We start from the raw sequence: 24128 nt of genomic DNA, 5'->3' as shown, positions 1-24128 counted from the left end.
GAAGAGTTCCTCAGACCAGATCCTCCTTTTGGGATCCCTAACCTTTTGGAAGGTCATTAATTTTTTTGCTGCTTTGGGGTCTGGAGCAACCGGGGCTGGGGCCGGGGAGGATGAAGGGCCTTGGATGCCAGAGCTGGGGTGGGAAGGGGGAGAGGTCCTAGAGGACCATCCTCTCGGGGGGATCCTGACCCCAAGTGGGAGGGAGGGGTTTCCCCTTTCTCCTGGTGGGCGGGGAGCCCTGGAGTGCCCAGGAGGGCAATGAGTCCAACAGCCCCCTCCCCTCTGGCTGGTGGAAACCGGGCCCAAACTCAAACAATGGGTTCTGGATCTGGATTTATTAATCTATGGAGACTGAAAGACCGTTCACTGTCTTGGATCTCAGTTTCCATCTAAAATTAGAAATCCTAGGTTACACTTTAATGGAGATGGAATCTCGTGATTGGGACAGCCCGAAGCCAAAATCTAGGGCCTGGAGGGAAAAAGCTGGATCCAGGGCTGGGGAGTCCCAGCTCTCTCCTTAAGTAAGGGAAGGATACAAATGCTGGGTTACTTGAGATGGGGGAATAAACCTGAGCCCCATGGGCTTTTAATTTTGTGTGAAGGACAAATTCTTTTGATTTTTTTTCATTTTGTATCATTCCAAAAAATTAGGCACCCGTTAAGTTAAAAAGATTTGCAAAACCCAAGAAACAAAAAAAAGAAACCAGACCCCTTAGGGAAATCAATGTTTCCCCAATAATTAAAAAAATATAAATGGGAAGGGAAGGAGGGGAGAAAGACAGAGGGAGAAGAGGCCCCACAGCCAGAAAGAAGGAAGGGAAGGGAAAGGAAAAGGGGAAGGCCCAATCACCACAGAAGACCACAGAAGGGAGGACAGAGAAGAAAATTCAAACAGAGAACAGATGGGAGAGGAAAGGAAGGGGAAAGACACAGAGACAGAGAGACATACACACAGACAGAGAAAGGGAAAGAGAAGGCAAGGGGAGAGACAACCCCAGAAGCCACAGAGAAGGGAGAGAAAAAGAGGACAGAGAGCCCAACAAAAGACACGATGGGAGGAAAGGAAGGGGCAAACAGAGAAATACCACAGTCGGGAGGGGAGGGAGGGCGAACAAGAAGGGGGAGAACTCACGGACCACAAAGCAAAGCAACCGGAGACGGAGCCCGGCAGGAGAAAGAAAGGGAAAAAGGAAGAAAATTATACAAGGAGGGAACCAGTGGGAGGAAAAAAGGGGGGAGAAACCAGAGATAGAGCATATCCCAGACAAAAAAGGGAGGGAAGGCAAAACGGGAGGGGGGAAAGAGGGATGTCAACGCCAAAGAGAACAAACAGAGGAGGCAACCAAAAAAGAGAGAAGAGACCATAAAAGAGACACAGATGGGAAAGGAAGGGGAGAGAATGCGGACGAAAGGGAGGGGAGAAAGGAAAAGGGGAGGAACCAGAGGACAAGAGGAAGAAGAGGGAGAGAGGAGTGGGGAGACAGGGGGAGGGTATAAAAGAAGGAAACGAGAAAAAAGAAAATGGAGATAGAACCCACACAAACAGAGAAGGAACCCCCCGGAAAAAAAAGGAAAATGGGGGGCCAAGAAGGTTCCCCAGGTAAAAGGGTAGGCCTGGAAGCTCCCCCCAAGGGGAAGGGAGGCGGGTATGGGACCCTCAGAAAGGGCAGGGAAAGGAAGGGAACATAGAAAACACTGGCCGGCCAGACAGAAGGAAAAAGAAATAAAAAGGGGAAGTTGGGGGAAATGGAGGGTTTTAAGCCAGTTTGAGGGTTTTCCGGTGGAAACCTCCTGGAGACGGGAGTAGGGGTTCAAAAAAGGGGCTGACCAATTGGGTCCTTTGATTAACTGGGGTTTAGAAGGGTAGTTGCAGAAAAGGAGGAGGTGGAAGGCCCAACCGGGGAAGGGGAGAGGGTTTTCAAACTGGGGGGACCCCGGGGCAGCAACAGAAGGACAGGGAGATTTGAAACCAGGAAGTGGAGGATAGCAGTTTGGGATGGGGGAGGAGAAGGGGGAAGGGAGAAAGGGAGCAACGTGGCCCAGGGGACGCCCGAAAGGGGGGAGAAAAGGGCAGAGACAAAAAGCAGGAAACGAGAATTGAAAGCAGGCCCAAGAGGGGGGGAAGAGGAGAGGAGGGGGATTTGGTTTCAGCCCCTTGAAGTGGCGGTTTTAGGCACATTTTGGGTCAGCACCCCATTTGGGTCCCAAAACCTTACTGGAGACACAGGGAGGGAGGGGTCAGACCTTAGAAGCGCCCGACATCCAGGGTGACGCTCCAGTCTTGGCGGCCCCAGGTTGTCTGGAGTTGATAGTGGAGCCCGTGGGAGTGATCCCAAGGGTAGCCAGGGAAGAGACCAGAAACCACTCGGGAGAAACCCACCCTTGGCAGACCAGACAAGGGGGAGGACCCAGCCAGAAAGTCAGAAGGGGGGTCAGAGGGCTGGGGGAATGAGAAGAGAGCCATTCTCAGAAGCCGGGGCCGAGTGAGTGTCCCGAGGCCCTCCTTCTGCCCTTGTGCTGGGGAGCCTCTCGGGGCATGACGGCCGGGTGAAGGTAGGAAGCTGTCACAGGCGAGACCGAGTCTGAGGCTCCTCGACGATGTGTTTCCCCGTAGGTGGTCACTTCTGATGTCCTGCACTCTGCCCGGATTCTGATCCTGCACATGGTGAGCGGTGGCGGAGAGAGGGACAGGCTCCCCGAGCCGGGCACGTGCTCAGGCCAGGAGGCCCAAGCCCTTGGGGGCAGGGGGAGAATTACATCTTCCTTCACTATAACTGGTTTCCTTTGTAATCCTGTGTCTGCATTTATAAGCATAATTGTGAGAAGGGCATCCAGGGCACAGCTATGGTTCTGAACCTTAGGAACAGATGGAGTTGTATATGGCCAGTGGTGGGATTGAGGGCGAGGGGGAGAAGGGAGGGAGGGAGAGAGGCAGGGAGACAAAGAGACAGAGAAAGACAGACAGACACAGAGAGAGAGGGACAGAAACAGAGAGACAGAGACAGATACAGAGCAGAGAGAGAGACAGAGATAGAAAGAAACAGACAGAGAGAGAGAGAAAAAGAGAGAGCAAAAGGGAAGGAGACAGGGAATCTTTGGCTTTCAGCTCACTTTCCCCTGAAGTAGCCTCTGCTTCTTATATTTCCCGTCTACAATGAGAGACCTTTTTGACTGAAGACCATGTTGAGGCACACACACAATCCTGGGTGGTTCTGGAGCCTTAAATGTGTTGGATAAAATGAATTTTCCCTAGGCTGGCCTCCCCCTACCATGAAGTTTACTCCTGTCTCATCATCCTTTTGGTTAGAGAGAGGGCTTTTGAGCAACTGAACAGTCCAGATTCAATTTAATAGCTACTCTAATTAACTAGAATTAAGGAGGAAAAATAGGTATTTCCAATGCCAAACCCAAAGGATTTGGGGGTTATTTGTGGTTTTTTGTTATCCAGGCTATTTCTCTCCTCCATCCAAGGAGTCAAGAGTCAAATATACTCATGAGAATAAAGGCACCGATCTTGATTGGCTGGAAAGGGTGGGGATTCCCAGCCTGGTGACCTAGTACTTGATTGCTCAGAATCAGGCAAAGGCTCTGTGGAGAATACAGGAGAAGGGACAGTGAGCTCCTTGTCCCCCAGCCTCAGAGGCAGTACGTGATCACTTGTCAGGGCGGGGGACATATTTTGACCCAGACAGATCCTGGACGGGGCTTTGGGACAATAGTAACATGCTGGTCTGGCCTGCCTTCCCCTGGGGAGAAGAACCCACTGGTAAAGGAGAAAGGAGAGAGATGGAAAAGGGCCAACGTGGAAAAGTAGTGAGGGAAAAGGGCTGCAAGTAAACGATCCCAGAGAATTCTGTCCAGGAAGATGGAGAAAGAAGGAAGAGGCTCTCCACCAACTGTAGGAAAAATGTGGAATCTTCACCAGAAATCTGGGTCTGAGGGGGGGACCATGGGGGTAAGGAATTCCCTTTCCCATGAAGAGAAACGGCCCCTATCTGGGAGGTGAGGGGGGAGACCTTGCCACTTAACCTCCCTTCTGCCTTGTATCCACCCAAAGGGCGACCAAGTCTGTGGGCTCAACCCCGCATCCTCTCCTTTCTTTCCCAGGGCCGAGACTTTCCCTTCGACGACTGTGGCCGAGCTTTCACTTGTCTCCCCCTGGTGGATCCTACAGCCCAAGTGGAGTCTCTCACCTGTAACCTGGATGCGCTGCTCTACATAATGACCCACAAGGTGAGCCTTGGCTCGGGGGTCGGAAATCTCCCTGTTAACCCCCATCTCCTCCCAACCCCGACCCTTTCCTGACTCACACTGCAGTGGGCCTGGGGGAAGGGCTCCCGGCAGGTTCCAAGTTTGTAAGTGCTAGAGTCCATGCTAATAAATGCAGGTTCTCCTCTCCCTCCCTGAGGAGGGCTTCAGGTGCTTGAGGATGCCCAGGATGGGATAATCTGATGCCGGCTTCTCTGTATGGATCTGGATGAGGGCTAGGGCAGCTGGACTGCAGGCGGCCAGTTTCCGCTGTTGTGGCGATGGAGCCCCTTGGGCAAGAGGGTCCCAGTGATACTGGAAAACCTTGTCTATTCTTTTGCCTTCTCCAAGGCCAAAGCTAGAGTGGGCCAGAGCCCACAGGGGGCTGCAGGCACCTGGGCACGGATCAGGACAGGAGGGAAGGGAGCCCTGTATCCGTTGGGATTGGGGTTGGCAGGGCCATGAGCTGCGCTCTCTCTTCCAGCTGGGCCGGGGCTGCCCCCCAGGCGTGTGGGTCTGCAGCACGGACATGATCCTCTCTGTTCCAACAAGCCCAGGTGAGTAGGTTCTCGGGACAACAACAGATCAGCGGGTGCTCATTGGACCTCCACACATTTCTCAGGTCTTACTTCCCTCTACATCAGTTCGTACGAGTCTCCTCAGATCTCTCTAAGACTGTCTGGGCCATACATAGCCTACAGCACAAAAATTACCTCCATTCACGACATATTTTGGGCCATTCCCCGATGGATGGATTACTATTATTAGACTGGAAACTCCTTGAGGGCAGGGATATTTTTTTTGCCTTTCTTTGTATCCCCAGCTCTTAATAGTGCTTAATAAATGAGGGCTGACTGCCCGTTGCTACAAAATAGATCTGTAGGTATTTGGAGAACCACGGCCCTTACTGACCAGCCAGCTTCCCTCTTCCTTAGAGGTCTGCTGGGAAGGCTTTCGAGGAGCCAGAGTGTTCTCTCTGCCCGCGAGTGTGACCTATGCCCGAGACCACGGGGTCTACCTCACCGACGCCCAGGTACCGCCCTCCCCCACCAGGGTAGTAGGATGGGAGACCCCTGGGGCTCCAGTGGGACTTTTCAGTCCAAGGCCCTTGCTCCTTTTTTTGAGCGGATTCTCTCTTTTTTCCTGTTGCCAGACCCCAGAGCTGCCCCTGACTATACCTCTTCTATTCCAGAACTTTGGGGGGGTCTCGCTCTCTGATGAGAGACCTCATTGTGTGCTCCTCCAGCCAGAGTGATTTGTGGGGGGAGGGACAGCCTGCCTCTGATTGGAGGCCGGGGTTCAACTGCCCAGCTCTTCCCAGTCACAACTCTGCCCCCTCTTCCATTGACGCAGGGCTTGGTCCGTAACATTTTCTACCGGGGCTCGGAGGCGCAGATGCAGCAATGTGCAAGGCCGGACGGGAAGGTGCCACTGGTATGAGAGAAGCCCGTCGGGATGGGGAGTCCAGAGGGCTCTTGGCTCTGACCCTCAAGAGCCGTGTGACTCCAGGCAAAAATGGGTGCTGTCCCGGGAGCTCGCCAAGGCCTTTCTGTACGTTAGCATAGTGTACATGACTCCACAGTGGGCCAGCCTTCCTAGCTGTGTGACCCTGGGCAAGTCCGGTCACCCTGCTTGCCTCGGTCTCCCCATCTATAAAATGAGCTGGAGAAGGAGATCCAAATCTCTTCAGTATCTTTGCCAAGAAAACCCCAAACAGAATCACAAAGAGTCACTCATGATTGATGTAATTGAACAGAGCAGAGCAGCTTATTTTATTTCACCTTCACAACCACCTCTGGAGGGATGACTGTCCCCATGCTGTGGCAGAATACGCTGAGGCTCAGAGAGATTATCAGGAGCCAGGGCTGTCTTCTCTTCCTTCAGCTGAGCTCCATCACCTGGGAGCCACTCACCAAGCCCCGCTCTGCCTCCAGGTCTCTGGGGTTGTCTTCTTCTCCGTGGAGATGGCTGAGTGCCTCCTGGCCACGCACGTCTCGCCACCCTTGGACGCCTGCACCTACATGGGTCTGGACTCTGGCGCCCGCCCCATCCAGGTGAAGCCCCTGGGCCCCATTCTTCCATCTTTTCCTACTTTCCTCTCTTTCTCTGTCTCTCAGTCCCTCCCTCTCTTTTCTTTGTCTCTTTTCTCCCTCTTCCTTCTCTTTCTCTTACCATCTCTTTCTTTCTCTTTTCTTTCCTGTTTCTTTTTTCTCTCTCTTTTCTCTCCATCTTTCTTTCTCTTTTTTCCCTTTTCCTCCCTCTTTTCTTCATCTCTCTGTCTCTCTCACACCACTTCATTCTTTCTTTCTTTCTCAGTCTCGTTATTTCTCTTTCTCCCCTCTCCTCTTTTTCTCTGTTTCTGTCTTTTTCTTTCTCTTTTTTCCTTTTTCTTTCTCTGTCCCTGTCTGCGTGTCTGCCTCTTCATTTTGGGTGATGAGGAAATGATATCACAAAAATTGTGCCCACATGGTCTTTTCTTCCCCTGAATGAGAGATATTCCTGAGGAGACTACTGAATGGAAGAGTTCAGTGGAGAAAGCTTAATACTGGGAATATGGTGACACTATTTTTGTTTCACCTACAAGTGCCCAGACACTGAATTGATTATTCTCACTTACTAGGGAGCTAAGCTGGGTAGACAGGGATGTCATGATATGGCTGTAGGCGTTGCTGATACTCAGCAGCCTTTCCCCATTCCCACTAGGGTCTGTGGCTGATCTAAGCTGTGATGGGCGGGGGGGGTTGGGGTTCCCCACACCAGCTCATGACTTCTCTAACTCCATTCCTTTTCTTTAGCTCTCCCTGTTCTTTGACATTTTGCTGTGCATGGCTCGGGATATGAACCGTGAGAGCTTTCTGGCTGGTTGTCACCCTGAGATGGGCCAGGGCGACACGGAGCAAGCAGGGGATCGACGGAGCGCCCGGGCGGTGCTGTGGAAGGGGCTCCGGGACCAGCCTCTTAGCCTTAGTGAGTGTGACTGAGTCTATTCTGGGGATCAGGGAGCATGGGGAGGGGAGTGCAGTAGGGAGGCAGGAAACCACAGGGTCTTTAGGAGGCTCCTTGCCTCTCCTGTCTTACACACTGCCCTCCTCCATGCCCTCTCTGATCCATCTACACCAGACTTCTTGCTAACAGCAACCCTCCATCTCCAGCCTCCAAGCCTTTGCCTTGGCTGTGTCTCATGCCTGAAATGCCATCTCTCCTCACTGTCCCTTGTTAATTTCCCTGGATTTCTTCAGGATTCAGCCCAAACCCCATCTCCTATAGGCGAGCTTGCTTATTTCCCCCAGCTATTAGTGCCTTCATCTTTAGGGTTCTCTACCAGGTCTTCTCTTTGCATATTATCTCTCCCCTGAGACTGTGAGCCAGTTTTATTTGTAGCTCCCAGCACTTAGCACAGTGTCTAGGTGCATGTAGTAGGTTCTTGATAAATACTAGTTGATTGACTCGGATATGTAAGCTGGAGGAGACCACGTCACCTTTAGTCTGACAAGGAGACTTCCCAAGGAACGAAGCCTCCCCTTTCCTTTGCCCATATTCTTTTAGCTGAAAGCCTCAGTTCAGTCGGCAGGCATTTACTATATGCCCTTGTTTGGGTGCCTTCTATCAGAAATCACTGAATTAGGAATTGAACAGTATTTAGACAGTGCTCAGAAGGCAGTACTTTCTGGGCTGTAGTGTTTGGTAGATTCAAACCCTCCATTTATACTTAGTATTTGGGTGAGTGCAGGGAAATTGCTTTGCTTTTGAGCCTCAGTTTTGTCACCTGCAAATTGGGCATAATATTATTTGCATTACCTCCCTCACTGGGTGGCTGTGAGTTGCCAGGTAAGTGAAATGCTCTGCAAGCCCCTTAGCTCTGTAAATGTCTGCTGCCATACCATAGCCCTGTCAGAACGTACTCCTCGTGAAAAAGCCTCATTTCTCTGTTCTCCCCGTGAACCAAAGAATCGGCCCAATTCTTTCCTTCCCCGGGACATTATCATGTTTTGTTTTTGCGGAAGGGGGACTGTGTCTTTGAATCGGCTCAGAGTCTGAATCAGGATAGATTTCTGGGGGTCCACAAACCTGGATGAGAAAAAAATCACATTTTTATTTTCACTTACCTTGAATTTTCATCAATATCCTGCGTATTTTAATTTATGCATTTTAAAATGTGATTCTGAAAGGGTTCATAAACTTCTCTAGACTTTTGCCAAAGGGATCTAGGATTCACCTAAAAAAAGAACTCCTGGTGTAAGCGGAGGCAGCAGGTAGAATGGGGCAGGTGGCATCCCATGAAGAAGAAGAATAATAGTAGTAATAGTTTATCTGCCATGTTTAACATATATTGGACTACTTGCCATCTAGGAGAGGAGGTGAGGGAAGGCGGGGGATTGGAACACAAGGTTTTGCAAGGGCTAATGGTGAAGAATTGGCCACACATATGTTTTGAAAAATAAAAAGCTTTAATACAGGGAAAAAACTAAAAATAAAAAATAGTTTATGTCATTCTTTAAGGTTTATAAAGCGTTTTACGGGTATCGTCTCATTTGGTTGTCTTAGCTTTTTATTTACAAAGTCCGGTCATCCAGCTTGCTTCTGTATTGTGCTGGGGCTGCTTTGGGCCCTTAGGGGCGGCAGATGCTGCTTCGGGTAAAGGCTGTCCTTTTCACCCATTCATACCCATGGGTCTGTCTCGGCAGCATACGTCCCAGATGGCACCTACGAGTATATGACCTCATCAGCCAGCGCTCACCTCCGCAGCCTGACGCTTCCTCGGGACCTTTTTGCACAGATTGTGCACTCCCAGGTGGAGGTGAGTGTCCTTCCTTCTCTGCTCATCCCTGGCCACGCAAAGTGACCAGATGGGCATTTACTGAATGTGTTCCCTGTACCCAGTGTAGGGGGCTACTCAGAAAGGTCATTAGGAGAGAGGTGAGCCTTGAAGGATGGTTAGATAGGGTTGGGACATTTGGAGAGAGTGGGCAGAGCAGTCTGGGCTGTGGGCGAAGGCTCTGAGAGGAGATGAAAGCATGGGGTTTTTGTGGGGCAGGGAGGGGGAGGTTGTGATGGGAGGAGAGAAGTCAGGTAGGTGCAGATTTTGGACCTGACCCTGTTGTGAGCGATAGGGAGCCAGGAACGGCTCTTGAGCAGGAGAGGGTTTGATGGGAATGGCTTTCCCCAGCCCGGATTTGTTTCCTTCCCTCCTGCCTCTGCAGAAGCCTCAGTTCTTAGAAGCCGGATGCTCTGTGGTTAATAGCCTGTTGGAAGGAGAGGTTCACCTGGGCCCTGGAAGTGTGATTCATCACTGCCATCTCCAGGTAAAAGCTGTTCTATCTCCACCTCCCTCACCCCAGACCCTGCAGGCCCCTCCACCCATTCAACAGGTTTGTGGAAAGTGGAGGGGATTGAGGAAAGGGAGCCCTCTCTCTCTGCGTCCACCACTTTGATGTCCTCAAGCTGTCTGAAGTAAGAGGGAAAAGGAGGAAGTAGACAAAGTAGACAAAGAAGGGCCTAATGGAGGAGTCAAACAAACAAACAAAAAATTACTTATTAAGTGAACAATTAATAAACACTTACTGTATATAAAAACTGTTTGAACATCCTGAGCATCAGATATTCTGGGTCCTAAAGGACAAGATTGGGTGAACATCACTGATCTTTGGTGTACTATTTTTTCAGCAAGCATTTATTAAGTGCCTGCTGGGTGCTAGGCACTTGGGATCCAAAACCAAAATTGCAATAGTCCTTCCTCTCAAGGAGCTTAGGTGGGGAGGAAAGGGGGTCGAAGTGAGGGTGGAAGCCACAAGTACATGGATAGTAAGTGCCACATGAGAAAAGTTTTGGAGAAGGAGAGAGGAAGAACAGTAATATTTGGGGGGACTCGTGCTTGAGCAGAGTCTTGAAAGAAGTTAGGGATTCTGAGAGGGGAGGGTGAGAAGGGAGTTTATTCCAGACAAAGATGAAGGGGGAAGATGGGCTACCATATTCACCTAAAGTACCACATAGAATCTGCCTGGAAGGGCGGGCTGGACAAATATTGTTTCTAGGGTATGTTTTTTATTGGAATTATATCCATTGGCTTTGTTATATAAAAATGAGACCCAGAATGTATTTCCATAGTGCAATACTTGTTTAAAATAATAACAAAATCTGGAGAGAAAAGGGAAAACTAAAAATCATATCTTTATTTTAAGACTCCAACAGCTGCCAGCAAATTTTGATCTTGGAATTAGTCAATATAAAGTTGGAAAATGTTTTAATGAATACAAGAATAAATTAGGAGAGGGAAAAAGCACTTATAAGTAACTGACTTCAGGATCTTAATTCGTTAAGAGCCTGTAACATAATTTTATTTTTCTCTTGTGTTCCATTCATGGATTAATTTTTTTTTCCAATCTTGGTACAAGTTTTGCATTATTTAATATCTGATTAAGCAACTTTATTCCTAAAATAATAATAATAATAATAAGGTGGGCTGAACCTATATATTGGAAATGTACAATGGCCCCATGTCTCTGACTGCAGTTACCTTGAGCCAGTCCTAGGTGAGGAGAATTCCCAGCAGCCACATCCCAGGTTCTTCTGTCCCAACCAGGGTCCCATCCACATCGGTCCTGGGTGCCTCCTGCTCGGAATAGACAGAGCTTCCTCCAGCGCCCTCCATGGCTTGCCACTGCATGACCTCATCCTCCAAGGCCATTATATCCAACTGCAGGCCACCTCCGTCCAGGTGTTCACCCTCATTGGGCGCCAAGACTCCTGGCAGGTAGGACCTTGCTGGCACTGCTGCTTCCTCGGCCCTGAAGGCTAGTGTTAGCCAGGAGGAAGGATTTCTGTAGATAAAGAAACTGACCCAAATGGTTACATCACTGCCCAAGCTTCTGTAGCAATAACTCCCAGAGCTGGGACGTGAACCCAGAATTTCATCTAGTTCTTTCTTCTCCAAGGCGGACGACCCTTTCCTTATTCCAACTTAAAAATCCCCTCCTTCTACCTGTTGGCGGCCATTACTGTTACTGAGCTTGGGGAGGGAGCCCAGAAATTGGACTGGTATCAGGGGCTGTAGTGAGGATTTGGAGTCAGGAAGACCTGAATTTGAATCTTCCTTCAGACATTCACTAGCTGTGGGATTCTGGGCAAGCCATTTAACCTCTGCTTGCCTCAGTTTACTCATCTGTGAAAATGGGGATAATAACACCCACATCCCAGGTGGTTGTGAAGATCCAGTCAAATAATCTTTGTAAAGTGCTCTGCAGAGCTGAAAATGCTGGGCAGATGCCTCTGTGTGAGCAAGGGGAAGTCATAAGAGGTCTCCGAATGACTCTTTTCTCATCTGAACAATGGGATCACAAGTCCAGGCTCCTGGGTTTGAGGTAACTAAGGTGTAAGGATGGTACTGTCTCCCTTGACTGTCTTCACTGGGAGTAAGGGGACGAGGGGATGGGGCAGATGGGGTTGCCTGCCCTCAGAGAGCTTCTAATCTAAGGGAAAGGCTGCCTCTCCCTCTTCTCCCTCCCCCCAACCGTTTTAATAGTAACTAGCAATATAGAGCCAAGAACATGTGGAGTCCAGAAACCTGGAAGGTCTTTTCCAGGATTTTCTCATCCTTGGCTGACACGGATATGGAACATTTTATGCCGTCCTGGAACGTTAGCTGGAAAGAACATTACTTAGAAGTTATTTAGTGATGTCCTTTCATTTTATAGATGAGAAAACTGAGCCCTAGAGAGGAGAGGTGATTCATGAACGAGCCCCAATCTCACTGGTTCCAGTGGCAGATTCTTGGGGGGGGGAGGGAGGGAGGTGCAGAGAGGGAGCAGTTTAGGACTAATTTACTTGACAGGATTTTTTTTTAATTTTTAAAATGTAATTTAATTTTTTTCTCAATAGTATTTCATTTTCCCAACTATATGTAAAATTTGTTTTCAGTATCCATTTTTGTAAGACTGTAGGCCAAATTTTTCTCTCTCCCTTCCTTCACCTCTCCCCAAGATCGCACATAATCAGATGTAGTTAACTGCACAAATTTTTTAAACATATTTCCATTTTTGTCAAGTTGTGTAAGAAAAATCAGACCAAAAGGGAAAAAACAAAGAAAAAAGTGAAAACACTTTGCTTCAATCCACACTCAGTCTCCCTAGTTCTCTCCCTGGGTGCGGATGGCTCTCTCCATCCCCAGCCTGTTTGCCTTGAATCCTCATGGCTGAGAAGAACCACGTCCACCCCTTGATCATCTCCTAATCGTGCTGTCGCCGCGTTCTCCTGGTTCTGCTCGATGAAGGTTTTAAGAAATGCTATAGACCTGCACTGTTCGAGCCCTGCTTTCTGCCTCCTTCCTCTGAATGGAGCTGATAAGTTCCTCGTCTCAGTCCCCCTCCAACCTTTGCTGTCTCCCTCCTCCCACCCCTGCTTCCTGACTGGGTTCTTTTGACTGTTGCCTCTCCAGAGCCCAGCCCTGGGGAAGGGCACCTATCTCAACGTGCCCTGGACCGAGTTCTTTCAGAGGACAGGCATCCGGTAAGAGCCGCTGGACCCCCTGAGGCAACCACGAGGCCTGGGGGAGCCCGGTGCCCCCCTGTGAATCCTCCCATCCCAGGTTCCTGGGACCCCTCCCTCCTCCCCATCCTGTGCCACGAATGGAGGTTCTTGCTCTGCAGGTGGGCCACTGTCCAAACAGTTCCGCTTCCCCTCCTGGTCCCTCATGCCCCCTTCCCCTGGCATCTGGCCCAGGATGGAGGCGAACGCTTTCCCCGGCTGGCAGAAGGGTGATGATGGGCCCCGTGCCCTAGCGACGTGCCATCGGGGGAGTGAGGCCCTCCTGTTGACCCCTGGCCCAGGGCCTGTCCAACACCCCCCCCCCCGGCCCCAGCCCTGTCTCTGGCAGAGGGAGCGAGGTTGGGAGCGGACTCCTGCGCCGTCTCGTAACCCCCCCTCTACCTGCCTCAGGGACGGCGACCTCTGGGACTTGGATACCCGGCCGGCAGAGCGCTGCCTTCTCACGGCGCGGCTCTTCCCGGTCTTCTTCGCCTCGCGGCCCCCCGGCCCCCAGGACGTGCTGTGGCTGCTGGGCCCCCCGGGAGGAGGCTCCCTGCAGGCCTGGAGGGCGGCCTGGCGCATGTCCTGGCAGCAGCTGCAGCTTCACTTGGACCGCGCGGCCGCGCTGGCTTCCCGCCGGGCCCTCTTCTTCCAGCAGGCCCAGGGCAAGGTGCGGCGTGTGCTGGGGGGCCGCCAGGACCTCAGCCTGCTGCCGCTGATCAGGGCCGCCACCCGCGAGGGGCACCAGGGGCCGCTGCTGGCCACCTTGGACCAAGGTGAATGTGAACGACCCTCCCCGGCATCAGGCTCCCCGCAGGGCCGTCCCCTCCGTCGGTCTGTGATGGGCCCTGCCGTGTGCCAGGTGCGGGGGGACAGAGGAAGGCAGCAGGGCCTGCCCTCGAGGGGCTCCCGGCCTAGGGGACACAAAGCAGCTAAGCCAGAGCAGCCTCAGGCAGGAAGAACTGGAAGGAGAGTCAAGGGGGGAGGAACTGGCTTTAAGGGAGAGGGGGAAATGCTGCCCGCAGAGGTGCTCTGTGGTGGAAGCGAGAAAGGGACTGTCCCCTAGGGGACCACCCAGTTGATAGGGCTCATGGGCACTCAGTCCCCTTGGGAGAGTGTGAATGAGGGAGTCTTAACCTGGGGTTGGGGAACACTTGGATGGGGGAAAAGTCTGTATCACCAAAAGAGACTGACTGAGAAGGGATTTGTGGACTTCATCGGGCTGCCGGTGAGGTCCGGGACAGCCAGACAGTTAAGAACCCCTGGCCCGGACAGACCTTTCCCTCCCTCCTCCTTCCTGGCTCCTCGGCAGCCTGCGGCCTTCAGGAAGAGCATCTTCCTGACGGTTTCTTGTCCCGTGGAGTCTCCGAGGAAGGGGGGGCTCTCCATGGGAGTTGGCCCACTTAGCTCAGGACAGCTGCGGCGGTACACCAGTATTTTTAGTATACTAAAAAGGGGTCTTTCTTCCCAACCGCATCTTCCCCCTCACCTGTCACAGTGCCCAAGTCCCATCATTGGAAATTTATTCCTACCGTGCTTCAAGCTTTTCTAGAACCTCCCATTAAAAGCTAACTATTTCTGGGAAGGATGAGAGCATTTCCAAGCTTCTCCCTGAATACCTGATAAGTCGGGGAGGAGGAAGGGGAAGGTCCCAAGGGAAGGAGACACAATGGAATAGAGATGAGGGAGATGGGAGACGGGAAGGCATTAACTGGGCGTGGACCCTGACCCACTGAGCTCTCCCCCTCCTTTTGCTGCCCTGAGGAAGCCCCTCCGCCCTTGCCAGGTCCCCTCCATCATCTGAATGACTGGTTATTCTGAGGCATGTCGGGGGGTACGGCTGAGGAGCCTTATAGTCTCTGCTCCGCTTGCCGGGTGCCTGAGGGCAGACCCCTCTAGGAACAGGGCCACTCACCCCCCAGAAACTTGAGAAAGAGTCGAAGCTGCTTTCTTAGAACATCAGGCATCCCAAGGGTCTGTCACTCCAGCCCTAAGGCTTGTGGCCTTTTACAAATTTTCTCTATTTTGATATATTTCAATATAAGTTCTGCATCTTTCTAAGACATTAAGATTTACCAATATCTCATTTGAACCTCAGAACGGCCCTGGGGAAATAGGGAATATTATCCCCATTTGAGGAGATAGAGATTAAGTGACATGCCCACCGGTAAGTGTCTGATTCTCCAGGTGCCAAGTTTAGCACTCTATTCATTGGACGACCCAGCTTGTCTATATAATTGTTTCCTTTTTATTCTTGTGCATTTTATTTTATGCATGGGAAAACCTCCTGGAAAGGGAGCCATCTTTTTCACATTTGCCGGGCTGCCCAGTGGGTCCCTGGTAGGAGGCTTAAGACCCTTCCCTGTGATGTCTCCTGAGCTTCAGTGCTTCTCCTTTGCTCATTTGAACTCTGACTGTCCCTGTGCCTTCCCTTTAAAGCTAAGATGTCAATCTGATGGACTAATCAATACCTAGAATAAGAGACAGGAGGGGAAATGTTTTGATTTTTAGTTTTAAAATTAAATTCCAATTTTGTTTATTTTGTATATGTGTATTTTGCCTGGTGCCTTCTGGAGACACTATGCCTAGTTTTGTTTAACCCATTATTGGTCCACTAAAATGATGGGAGTTTCTAGCAGTAAAGGTGATGTTTTGAGGGCAGTTCTGGGGGCAATTCTCTGCATAGAGTCTCACTTCTTCTGCCTCTAATGAGAATAGGAGGAAAGAGGGCAGGGTGCAGTGGATAGAGCACCTGCCCTGAAGTCGGGAGGACCTGAGTTCATATCTGACCTCAGACGCTTAACACTTCCTAGCTGTGAGACCCTGGGCAAGTTGCTTAACTCCAATGGCCTCAGCAAAAAAAAAAAAGAAGGGGGGAAAGAGAGACAATAAGAGGGAAGTAAGCCAAAAAGAAGGTGGGGTCTGCTGTTGATTATCTTTCTGGGAATGATGGGGTCCTGTTGCCTCTCCCCCGACTCTTGTTTTCTTTTACAGTTGCAGCTGAGGCAGAAGATCTCGGGGTGGCAGCCCGGGCCTTGGCCTGTATAGCCGATGTGCTGGGTTGCATGGCCGGGGGCCAGGGGGGTCTTCGGAGTGGACCAGCAGCTAACCAGGAGTGGGCCCTAGCCTTCCAGTACCTGGAGAGAGGGGATGTGGCGAAGGGCGTGGAAGAGCTTGCCCGTGAGAGGACCAAGTGGCTGGGCAGGTGAACTTGGGATGTGCTGAGAACGAGGAAGGGGAAAGCTGCTCATGGGGATGAGATGATGATGATGAATAATCTTAGTAATGTTGATGATAATGATTTCCCCATTAGAATGTAATCTCCTTGAGGGCAGGATCATCTTTTTTTCTTTTATCTCCAGAACTTAGCACAGAGCCTGGCACATAACAAACATTCAACATATGCTCTGTCCTTCTAGTTATCTACCTATTTAAGCTTTCTAGCTATCTTTTATTCTCCTCTTCAGTTTTCTGTCATTTGTTATCTAACTCGCCTTCTCTATCATCTATCTCCCTCTATCTTTTACCTTTCTCCTCCTATCTTGTTTTCTCTCTTCTTCCCTCTGTTTTCTATCTCGGTCATCTATCCATTTATCCATCTATCTATCTGCCTATCCATCTATCCATCCATCCTCAATCTATCTTCCATTTTGCACTTTTCTATATGATAGTTGGTGAAACAATTTTTCTGGCCTGTCAATTAATTTATCTAGTCACTCAGCTAGTTGGGCAAATAAATGGTCCAGAGTAGAAGCCAGTCACTTAATTTTTATCCCAATTCACTTATTTTTTGCTGAGGCAACTGGGGTTAAGTGACTTGCCCAGGGTCACACAGCTAGGAAGTGTTAAGTGTCTGAGGCTGGATTTGAGCCCACATCCTCCTGACTTCAGGGCTGGTGCTCTATCCACTGCACTACCTAGCTGCCCCAATTCACTTTTTTTAGAGTTTTTTTCCTAATTAAGTAAAATCTATTTTCTTTCTCTCCCATCTCCATTCTGTTAAAAGAAAAAATCTTTGTAATGATTGCCTATAGTCAAGTAAAAAACAAATTTTTGCACTGTCCCCATCCCAAACCATGTTTGATTTTGAATGTTGAACTCATTCCCTCTCTGCCAGAAGCGGGTACCTTGTTTCGTTATCGGTTCTACAGAGATGTAGTTGGTCATTCTATCGATCAGTTCTTAAATCTTACAGAGTTGTCTTTCTAATATTATTTTTATAAACTGTTCTCTTGTTCGCTTTGCACCATCTCTTTCATCATTTCTTAGGACACAGTAGTATTCCATTACATTTATATTCTTTTCCCAAATGATTTTGCCTCCCCCCTTTTTTTTTTTCCATTTTATTTAACCTCTTATCCTATAAAGGAAGAAAAAGCAGAAACCAAAGTGTCTTGGGCCTGGGCCTACCTGGGCCGGTGACAAATCATTTGCACAATGGGAGGAGGAGGAGGGATGCTAGGTTGCCTTGGAGGTCCCTGATGGCCCAAGGAGTCTGTGAGCTTTCCCTCCTGTTTCCAGGCCGGCCCTGCTGGTGAGAGCTGCTCGGCATTACGAAGGAGCTGAGCAGATCCTTATCCGCCAGGCAGTGATGTCTGCCTGCCACTTTGTCACCATGGAGCCGGTTGAACCCCCGCCTTATGGGCACTGGGTGGTGGTGGAGTGCCCCTCCCGGGTGGACTTCTCCGGTAAGAGCTAGGTCCTGTGCCCAGGGGCTACTCCTGGGGAGGGGGTGTTCTCCCTTCCCCCCTTCCGGATCAGTCAACTTACCTGGTCACTCAGCTAGTTGGGCCCATGGTCCGGAGGAGAGTAGGTTGGTTCCCTGGGCTTCGGTGAGTCCAGGAGGCCTTTGTTGCAGGTGGCTGGAGTGACACGCCACCCATCACCTACGAGCACGGAGGAGCCGTGGTGGACCTGGCCGTCCTGGTGGATGGACGGAGGCCCATTGGGGCGAAGGCGCGTCGGATCATCGAGCCCGAGTTGCGGCTCTCAACAGGGACCTGTTCGGGTGAGGTGTTCACAGAGCTCGTGTGCCGGAGCCTGGAGGACCTGCAAGACTACTGTCAGCCTCACGCCCCAGGTGAGAACCTCTGTTCCCACTAACTCCCCTTCCTGTAAAATGGGGCGATCAGAGAAGATGATGTCTGCAGTCCTTTCCACGCCCCTAATCCTCCCTGAGAACAGAGTCAGGGAAACCTTCCTGCAAATCCAGCCTCAGACACTGACTGCCCGACAGAGCCTGCCTAAGTTGCCTCACCTGCTGCCTGAGCCTGTTTGTAAGATGGGAACAAATGGAGATAATATATGTAAACGCTTAGGAGTGACTGACACATAGTAGGTGCTTATAAATGCTTATTCCATTTCCTCCTTTTCTCCTCATTAACCAGTGTGGATCAACGGATTAATCAACAAGCTTTCATTAAGCACCTGCTATATTTCAGACATTGTTCTAGAGGCAAAGTCTCCTTATTCCCAAGGAGATTTTATTCTAATGAGGGATACAACATGGTCTCTCTAGATATATCTGTACAAGGCAGAGAGATGGTCTTGGAGAGGAAGTCACTCGTGCAGCGTCAGCATTTGTGCCGAGTCTTGAAAGAAACTAGCGCTTTCCAAAAGGCAGAGATGAGAGAGTTTATTCCAGGCAAGAGCATGAAAATGGGAGATAGGAGTGTGGCGAATGAAAAACCCCCACAAGTCTAGCTGACCGGAGTGCGGAGGGAGCTGATGTGGTCAGCTGCCTGGTCAGTGAGGAGGGAGACTAATGGGTAATGAGGGGGAGCAGCTTTAAAAGCCCATGGAGGACTTGGGGCTTGATTTTTGAAGCAAGAGGGAGCCTCTGGAACTTCTCAATTTGGGGGAAGACACACTTTAAGAAAATTGCTTTCATGAATGACTAGGATGGATCAGAGGCAGGGAGACAAAAAGACAGTCGATAGGGGCCTGAATGGAGAGGAGATGGGCTGTAGATATTTGGAAAGCAGGAACAAGAAGGTACAGCAGCTGATTGGATTTGTGGTGAGGGGTCCAGGGATAACTGGCACAGTTTGGCGGATTTGGGAGGATGGTCGTTCCCCTGATAGAAATAGAATATTTTAGAAGAGGAGAGGGTTTGGGAGAAAGGATGAGTTTGGTTTGGATATTTTGGTTTAGGACTACCCATGGGACATTTAGTTTGACCATTGGTGATGGCTCAGGAGAGAGACTAGGAATCACCTGGATAGACATGGTAATTAAGTCAGAGGAGACAATGAGATCATCAAGTCAGAAGGCAGGGGGACAAGAGAGGAGAGCCCTCAGGGGACTCCATCACAGGAGGCAAGGATCACGCTGACAAGGGGGAGACCAAGAGGGCTGTTTCATGAAAACCTGAAGGGCAGAGTCTGTAGGAGAGAGGGTGGTCAGTAGGGTCAAATGTGACAGAGGAAGAGAATTGAGAAGAGGCTGTCAGATTTGGCAGTTGATCATTAGTCACTTTGAGGGAAATTAGGGAGAGCTTTGGCAACTTCTGCCTTTTCTCTGCCATCTTGTTCACCCCTTCCCTGGGTCACTTTGGAGAGAGTAGTTTTAGTTGAGTAATGAGGATATAAGCCAGATTTCAAAGGGGTTAGAAGAGAATAAGAGAAGCACTGGAAGGAAGGTGTGCAGACAGCTTTTTCTAGGAATTTGACTAAGGAGATTTAAAATGGAAGCTTGTGAGGGATGAGTTTTTAGTAGGAACTGTTCTTAAGGATGAAGATACCTGTAAAGTAGCCCTTTAGAAATGTGTGTTGGCAAGTTTGTATGTATTTTAGGACTTTCTTGATGTATCAGTCAGTTATGCTGACTTTTTTTCTCTAAAAATAAATTCAGTTCCTCTTATGGGGTAATTCTTGAAGAGGGAGAGGGATACATGGGATGCTATGGTGATGAAAGAAATTGAAGAAATCCAATGAAAATTGTCTTCGATAAAAGAAACGTGTGTTGCATTGGGTCGAGTGTGTCGGTTTGATTTGAGGTGAGGGGTGTTCACTCTCTCCCCTTCCTCTCTTTCCTTCCAGGGGCTCTGCTGAAGGCAGCTTTCATCTGTGCCCAGATTGTGCAGCTCTCCTCCCCGAAGTCCCTGCAGACCCAGCTCCACCATGGCTTTGGGGGTGGCTTTGAGCTGCACACGTGGTCCAACCTGCCTCATGGCTCTGGCCTGGGTGAGCGGCCCCCTCAGTTAGCAGCGCTGCCCTTGTCTGTGCTCAGGCACCCAAGGCCCCCATAGTCCCCATGGTCCCCAAGGTCCCCATGGCCCCCATGGCTTCCATAGCCCCCGTGGCCCCCAAGGCTCCCATATTCCCCATGGTCTCCAAGGCTCCCATGGCCCCCAAGGCTCCCATGGTCTCTATAGTCCCCATGGCCCCCATGGCCCCCGTGGCCCCTGTGGCCCCCAAGGCTCCCATGGCCCCCATAGTCCCCATGGTCTCCAAGGCTCCTGTGGTCCCCCAGGCTCCCATAATCCCCATGGCCCCTGTGGCCCCTAAGGCCCCCAAGACTCCCATAGCCCCCATGGCCCCAGCCTTCAGTCTTTCCTTCTTCCTGGTAAGGTGCTAAAGCAGATGCTTTCTCCCACCCGCAGGCACAAGCAGCATCCTGGCCGGGGCGGTGCTGGCGGCCTTGCATCGGGCAGCAGGGAGAGCGGTGGGCACTCAAGCTTTGATCCATGCTGTGTTACATTTAGAGCAGATGCTTACCACAGGTATGATGGAGAAAAGCTTGGGAGCTCAGGAAAAGGCGGTGGGGCAGGGGCCTCCGCCCTCATAAATGGGCTCCTCTAGAATTTTTCCAAGAGCCGTAAATCACCACTAAGCATTTACTAAGTACCTACTATGTGCCGGACACTGCTAGTATGCTGGGAATCAAAAGGTCAAAAAAAATAAATAAAATCATATAGTTTCTGCTCTCAAGGAGCTTACATTCTTATCACCCGTGGCCTGGCCACCTCCCAGAATTCCAACTAGTCTGGGGGGCCTTCATCTCACAAAATGCTTATGATTTACATGGCCTTCTCATCTCCCTACAGCATAGCTAATGGCACCCGCCACGTCTCTGGCCACTCCTTGGGGATGCTGAGGGGCTGCAGACACTGGTGCTGCTGAGTGCTTGACACGGCTCTGCCGTCAAGGCCCTTTGGGGGGATGATCTTTTCTCCTTCCAACTGGGAGGGGATGGTAGATATATACACACATATGCTTTGTATATATATATTTGTAGAGATTGTACAGACTCATGTCTTTGTCATTAGATTATAATCTCCTTGAAGGCAGGGGACAATCTTTTGCCTCTTTTTAATATAAATTATGTTATTTCATTAAATATTTTCCCAGTTAATTTTTTGAAAATTCTGAGTCCCCAACTCTATCCTGCCCTCCGGCTTCTCCCCTACCTACTGAGAAGACAAGCGGTATCAGTTATACATGTGAAGTCATGCAAACCGTATTTTATTATTAGATGTTTTTGGCCTGTTTTTGTATCCCTAGCACTTGGCACAGTTCCTGGCACATAGTAGGTACCTAGCATTTATTGAATGAGTCAGAGGGTGAGGACATAGTCAGTGCTGGGGCTTGGGAGACGCGGCAGAAATGGTTTACCAGGGCCCGGGGGCTTGCAGGTGGTGGCTGGCAGGACCAGGTGGGTGGCCTTGTACCGGGCATAAAGATAGGACGATCCAGGGCCCAGCTGCCCCTGAAGGTGGAGGTGGAAGAGATTTCGGTGCCCCCAGGCTTCATACAGACCCTCAACGAGCACCTCCTCCTAGTGTACACAGGCAAGACCCGCTTGGCCCGAAACCTGCTCCAGGTAAGCCCTTCCCTCAGCTTCTCCTGACCCGCTCCGTCAGGGCCAGGAGCCTTCTTTCTGGCGATGGCTTTCGGCTATCGACGATGTCATTCATGGGCCTTTTACAACTCGGGCAGACGGAGGGGTCAGACCCCCACTTGGGGTTGTCTTAGCAATGATTTTGCAGCCCAGACCCCCACCCTCTCACACTGTGCCTGCGAGCCCGTTCTGCGGCACAGCCAGTGTTCCGTTCCTTTCCTTCTGGCCCCCATCCCCACCTGCAGGATGTCCTGAGGAACTGGTATGCCCGGCTGCCCGCGGTGGTGGACAATGCCCAGGCTTTGGTGAAAAATGCTGAGGAGTGTGCGCAGGCCTTCTGCCAAGGTGAGTCTTCGTGGAGGGGGGCCAAGAGGGCTCCCCAAAGGCATCTCTGGGTCTGGGGGGAGGGCAAGGAGGGGACCCAACGCCTTTACCCAAGTGACAGGAACGGGGGTACAGGAGTTCAGGGGAGATGCACGCTGGCTGCATCCTCCTCCAAACTGCCCCACAAAGGGCTCCTGAGGCACAGTGAGGAGGAAGCCCAGGGGTAGGAGCTGGGAGCAGCAGGACTGAATCGCTCCCTGGCTGGGGTTCGGGGTCTGGATCCATGCTGATCTACCCGAGGTCACCAAGCTAATGTGTCTCAAGGCTTCCCCTTCCCCGCCGCTCCCATGTGCAGTTACGGGCTGTTACCTGGAATCCGGGGACGGCTGCCCTGGCCCGGGAGGAGATTGGGGGCCTCTGCTCGCTATCGCTGGCCTGTGAATGCCCAGGGCCGCCTGTTTCCCGTGTCCCCGCTGTAGGGAGCCTGCCCCTCCTGGGTCGGTGTCTGACTCGATACTGGGGACAGAAGAAGTGCATGGCTCCTGGCTGTGAGCCCCAGGCTGTGCGGCGCATGATGGATGCCCTGAAGCCCTACGTGTACGGCCAGAGCCTGGCAGGGGCTGGAGGTGGTGGCTTCCTCTACTTGCTGACTAAAGAGCCCCGGCAGAAAGAGGCCCTTGAGAGAGTGCTGGCCCAGACAGAGGTATACACGGGCCCAAAGTAGGGCTATTGAAGGAGGGAATGATCAGGGTCACTGGCTGCCCGAGGTCACCCACTTTGAGAGGGAGGGGCCAAGCCCCGGGCTTCCATGGGGCCTCTCGTCTCCTAGAGCTTCTTTGTCCACTGCGCTTCCCTCCTAGGGCTTGGAGAACTACAGCATCCACCTGGTGGAGGTGGACACCCAGGGCTTCAGCCTGCGGGTGCTGGCCACTGACACATCTTCCTGACCGGGCCTAGCCTCCCACGCCCCGTTCCAGCCCCCTCTGGGTGTGATGCCGGGAAGAGCCTGAACTTGGCCCAGGGAGCCCTGGCTTTTCTGCTTTCCTCCCAGGAAGAGGTAAACGCCAGGGTCTCATGCTTCTTTCTGGGGGCTGAGCAAGATGTCACTGGGCCTTGAGATGGTGAGCTGGCCCCTTCTTCAAGGAGGGCCTTCAGGAACTAGAGTGGGCGAGGTGTTTGGGACTTCCCCCTCCCAGCAGATCTCAGCCACCCTCATCTCAACCTCCCTGCGTCCCAGGGGTCTCCAGCACATCCTGGTCCCTAACCCCACCGCGGATTTAACCAGATTTTGCTTCCAATGGAAGAAGACTGTGGGGGGAGGAACCGCCATGGAACTCTCCATGAGAGCAGACTGTCCCGTTTCAGTGCACTCAGCCATCGTCCCCCGGGCTGTGCTGCTAGTTCTGCCATGACTCATTTCTGCAGACAATTGCGAGGGCCCAGAACTTGAGGGGGACAGCAGCACCACTAAGCCCCCTCCTCCTCTGCCTCCTCCGGATCCAGAGTTTAAAGAAGGTCTAGTGCTCAACGACCCCAGTGTTCTCATTCCTCATGCACAAACCAGCCCAAGCGTCCCCTTCTGCACCTGATTTCCCACCCCAAGAGGCCCTGTGAATTGCAGCCTTTTCTTCCCCTCTTTTCCAATGTCCCTTCCCTGGAGGCTGGCTCTGCCTTGGGGACTCTGGGGTATAATTCTAACTTCCTGCACACCTTGGCCCAATTGTAGAAAGTCTATTAGGGAGTTTATTTCTCTTCCCTGCAGGATAAGCCAGAGGAAGCCAGGCTTTCCTCTCATCAAGCTTTACAGAACTAGTAATGTCATAGCAACCCGGGCGGCAGGTGAGGGAGCAGGGAGCAGAGCTGTGTTCATTTCGGGGGTGGGGGAGTGGGTGGGGGTGGGAGCTGGGACTGGGCGCCCAGGAGGCTGACTCACTTCATGCCAGCCACAATGAGCATAGTGAGATGCCATCTTCACCCACGCCCAATTCCCTAGCCTCAGGCCAGGATCTGGAGAGGATACGGCACAGTCATTGTAAATCCAGGTTTTAATAAATGAATGTTGAGTCATGTTTTAAAGGGGACATTGGGACACCTGTACCGGGTACTGCCAGAACCAAGCCTTTCAGCTTGTGGCTTAGTGGCAATAAACCAATCATTCTTCAGAGCTGGTCCTAAAGCTTTCTTACACCTGTGAG

General features: G+C 51.2%; 1 protein-coding gene across 1 annotated transcript; it reads left to right on the top strand.

The window, feature by feature from the left end:
- Positions 1-2265: 2265 nt before the first annotated feature.
- On the top strand, positions 2266-24095 carry FCSK (fucose kinase). The gene is made up of 21 exons (XM_031949976.1): positions 2266-2665; positions 4108-4233; positions 4733-4805; positions 5184-5281; positions 5602-5682; positions 6183-6302; positions 7044-7215; positions 8934-9046; positions 9450-9551; positions 10829-10999; positions 12680-12750; positions 13180-13544; positions 15763-15973; positions 17290-17456; positions 17627-17848; positions 19809-19952; positions 20372-20491; positions 21404-21591; positions 21855-21954; positions 22413-22636; positions 22794-24095. Exons 1-21 carry the CDS (start codon positions 2663-2665, stop codon positions 22878-22880), a joined length of 2958 nt encoding a protein of 985 aa, XP_031805836.1. The 5' UTR covers positions 2266-2662; the 3' UTR covers positions 22881-24095.
- Positions 24096-24128: the final 33 nt, after the last annotated feature.

Source organism: Sarcophilus harrisii, chromosome 2, assembly GCF_902635505.1.
Source record: "Sarcophilus harrisii chromosome 2, mSarHar1.11, whole genome shotgun sequence".
Classification (NCBI taxonomy): Eukaryota; Metazoa; Chordata; class Mammalia; order Dasyuromorphia; family Dasyuridae; genus Sarcophilus; species Sarcophilus harrisii.
The sequence above is the reverse complement of the archived record's forward strand: the minus strand, read 5'-3'. Positions and strand labels throughout refer to the sequence as shown.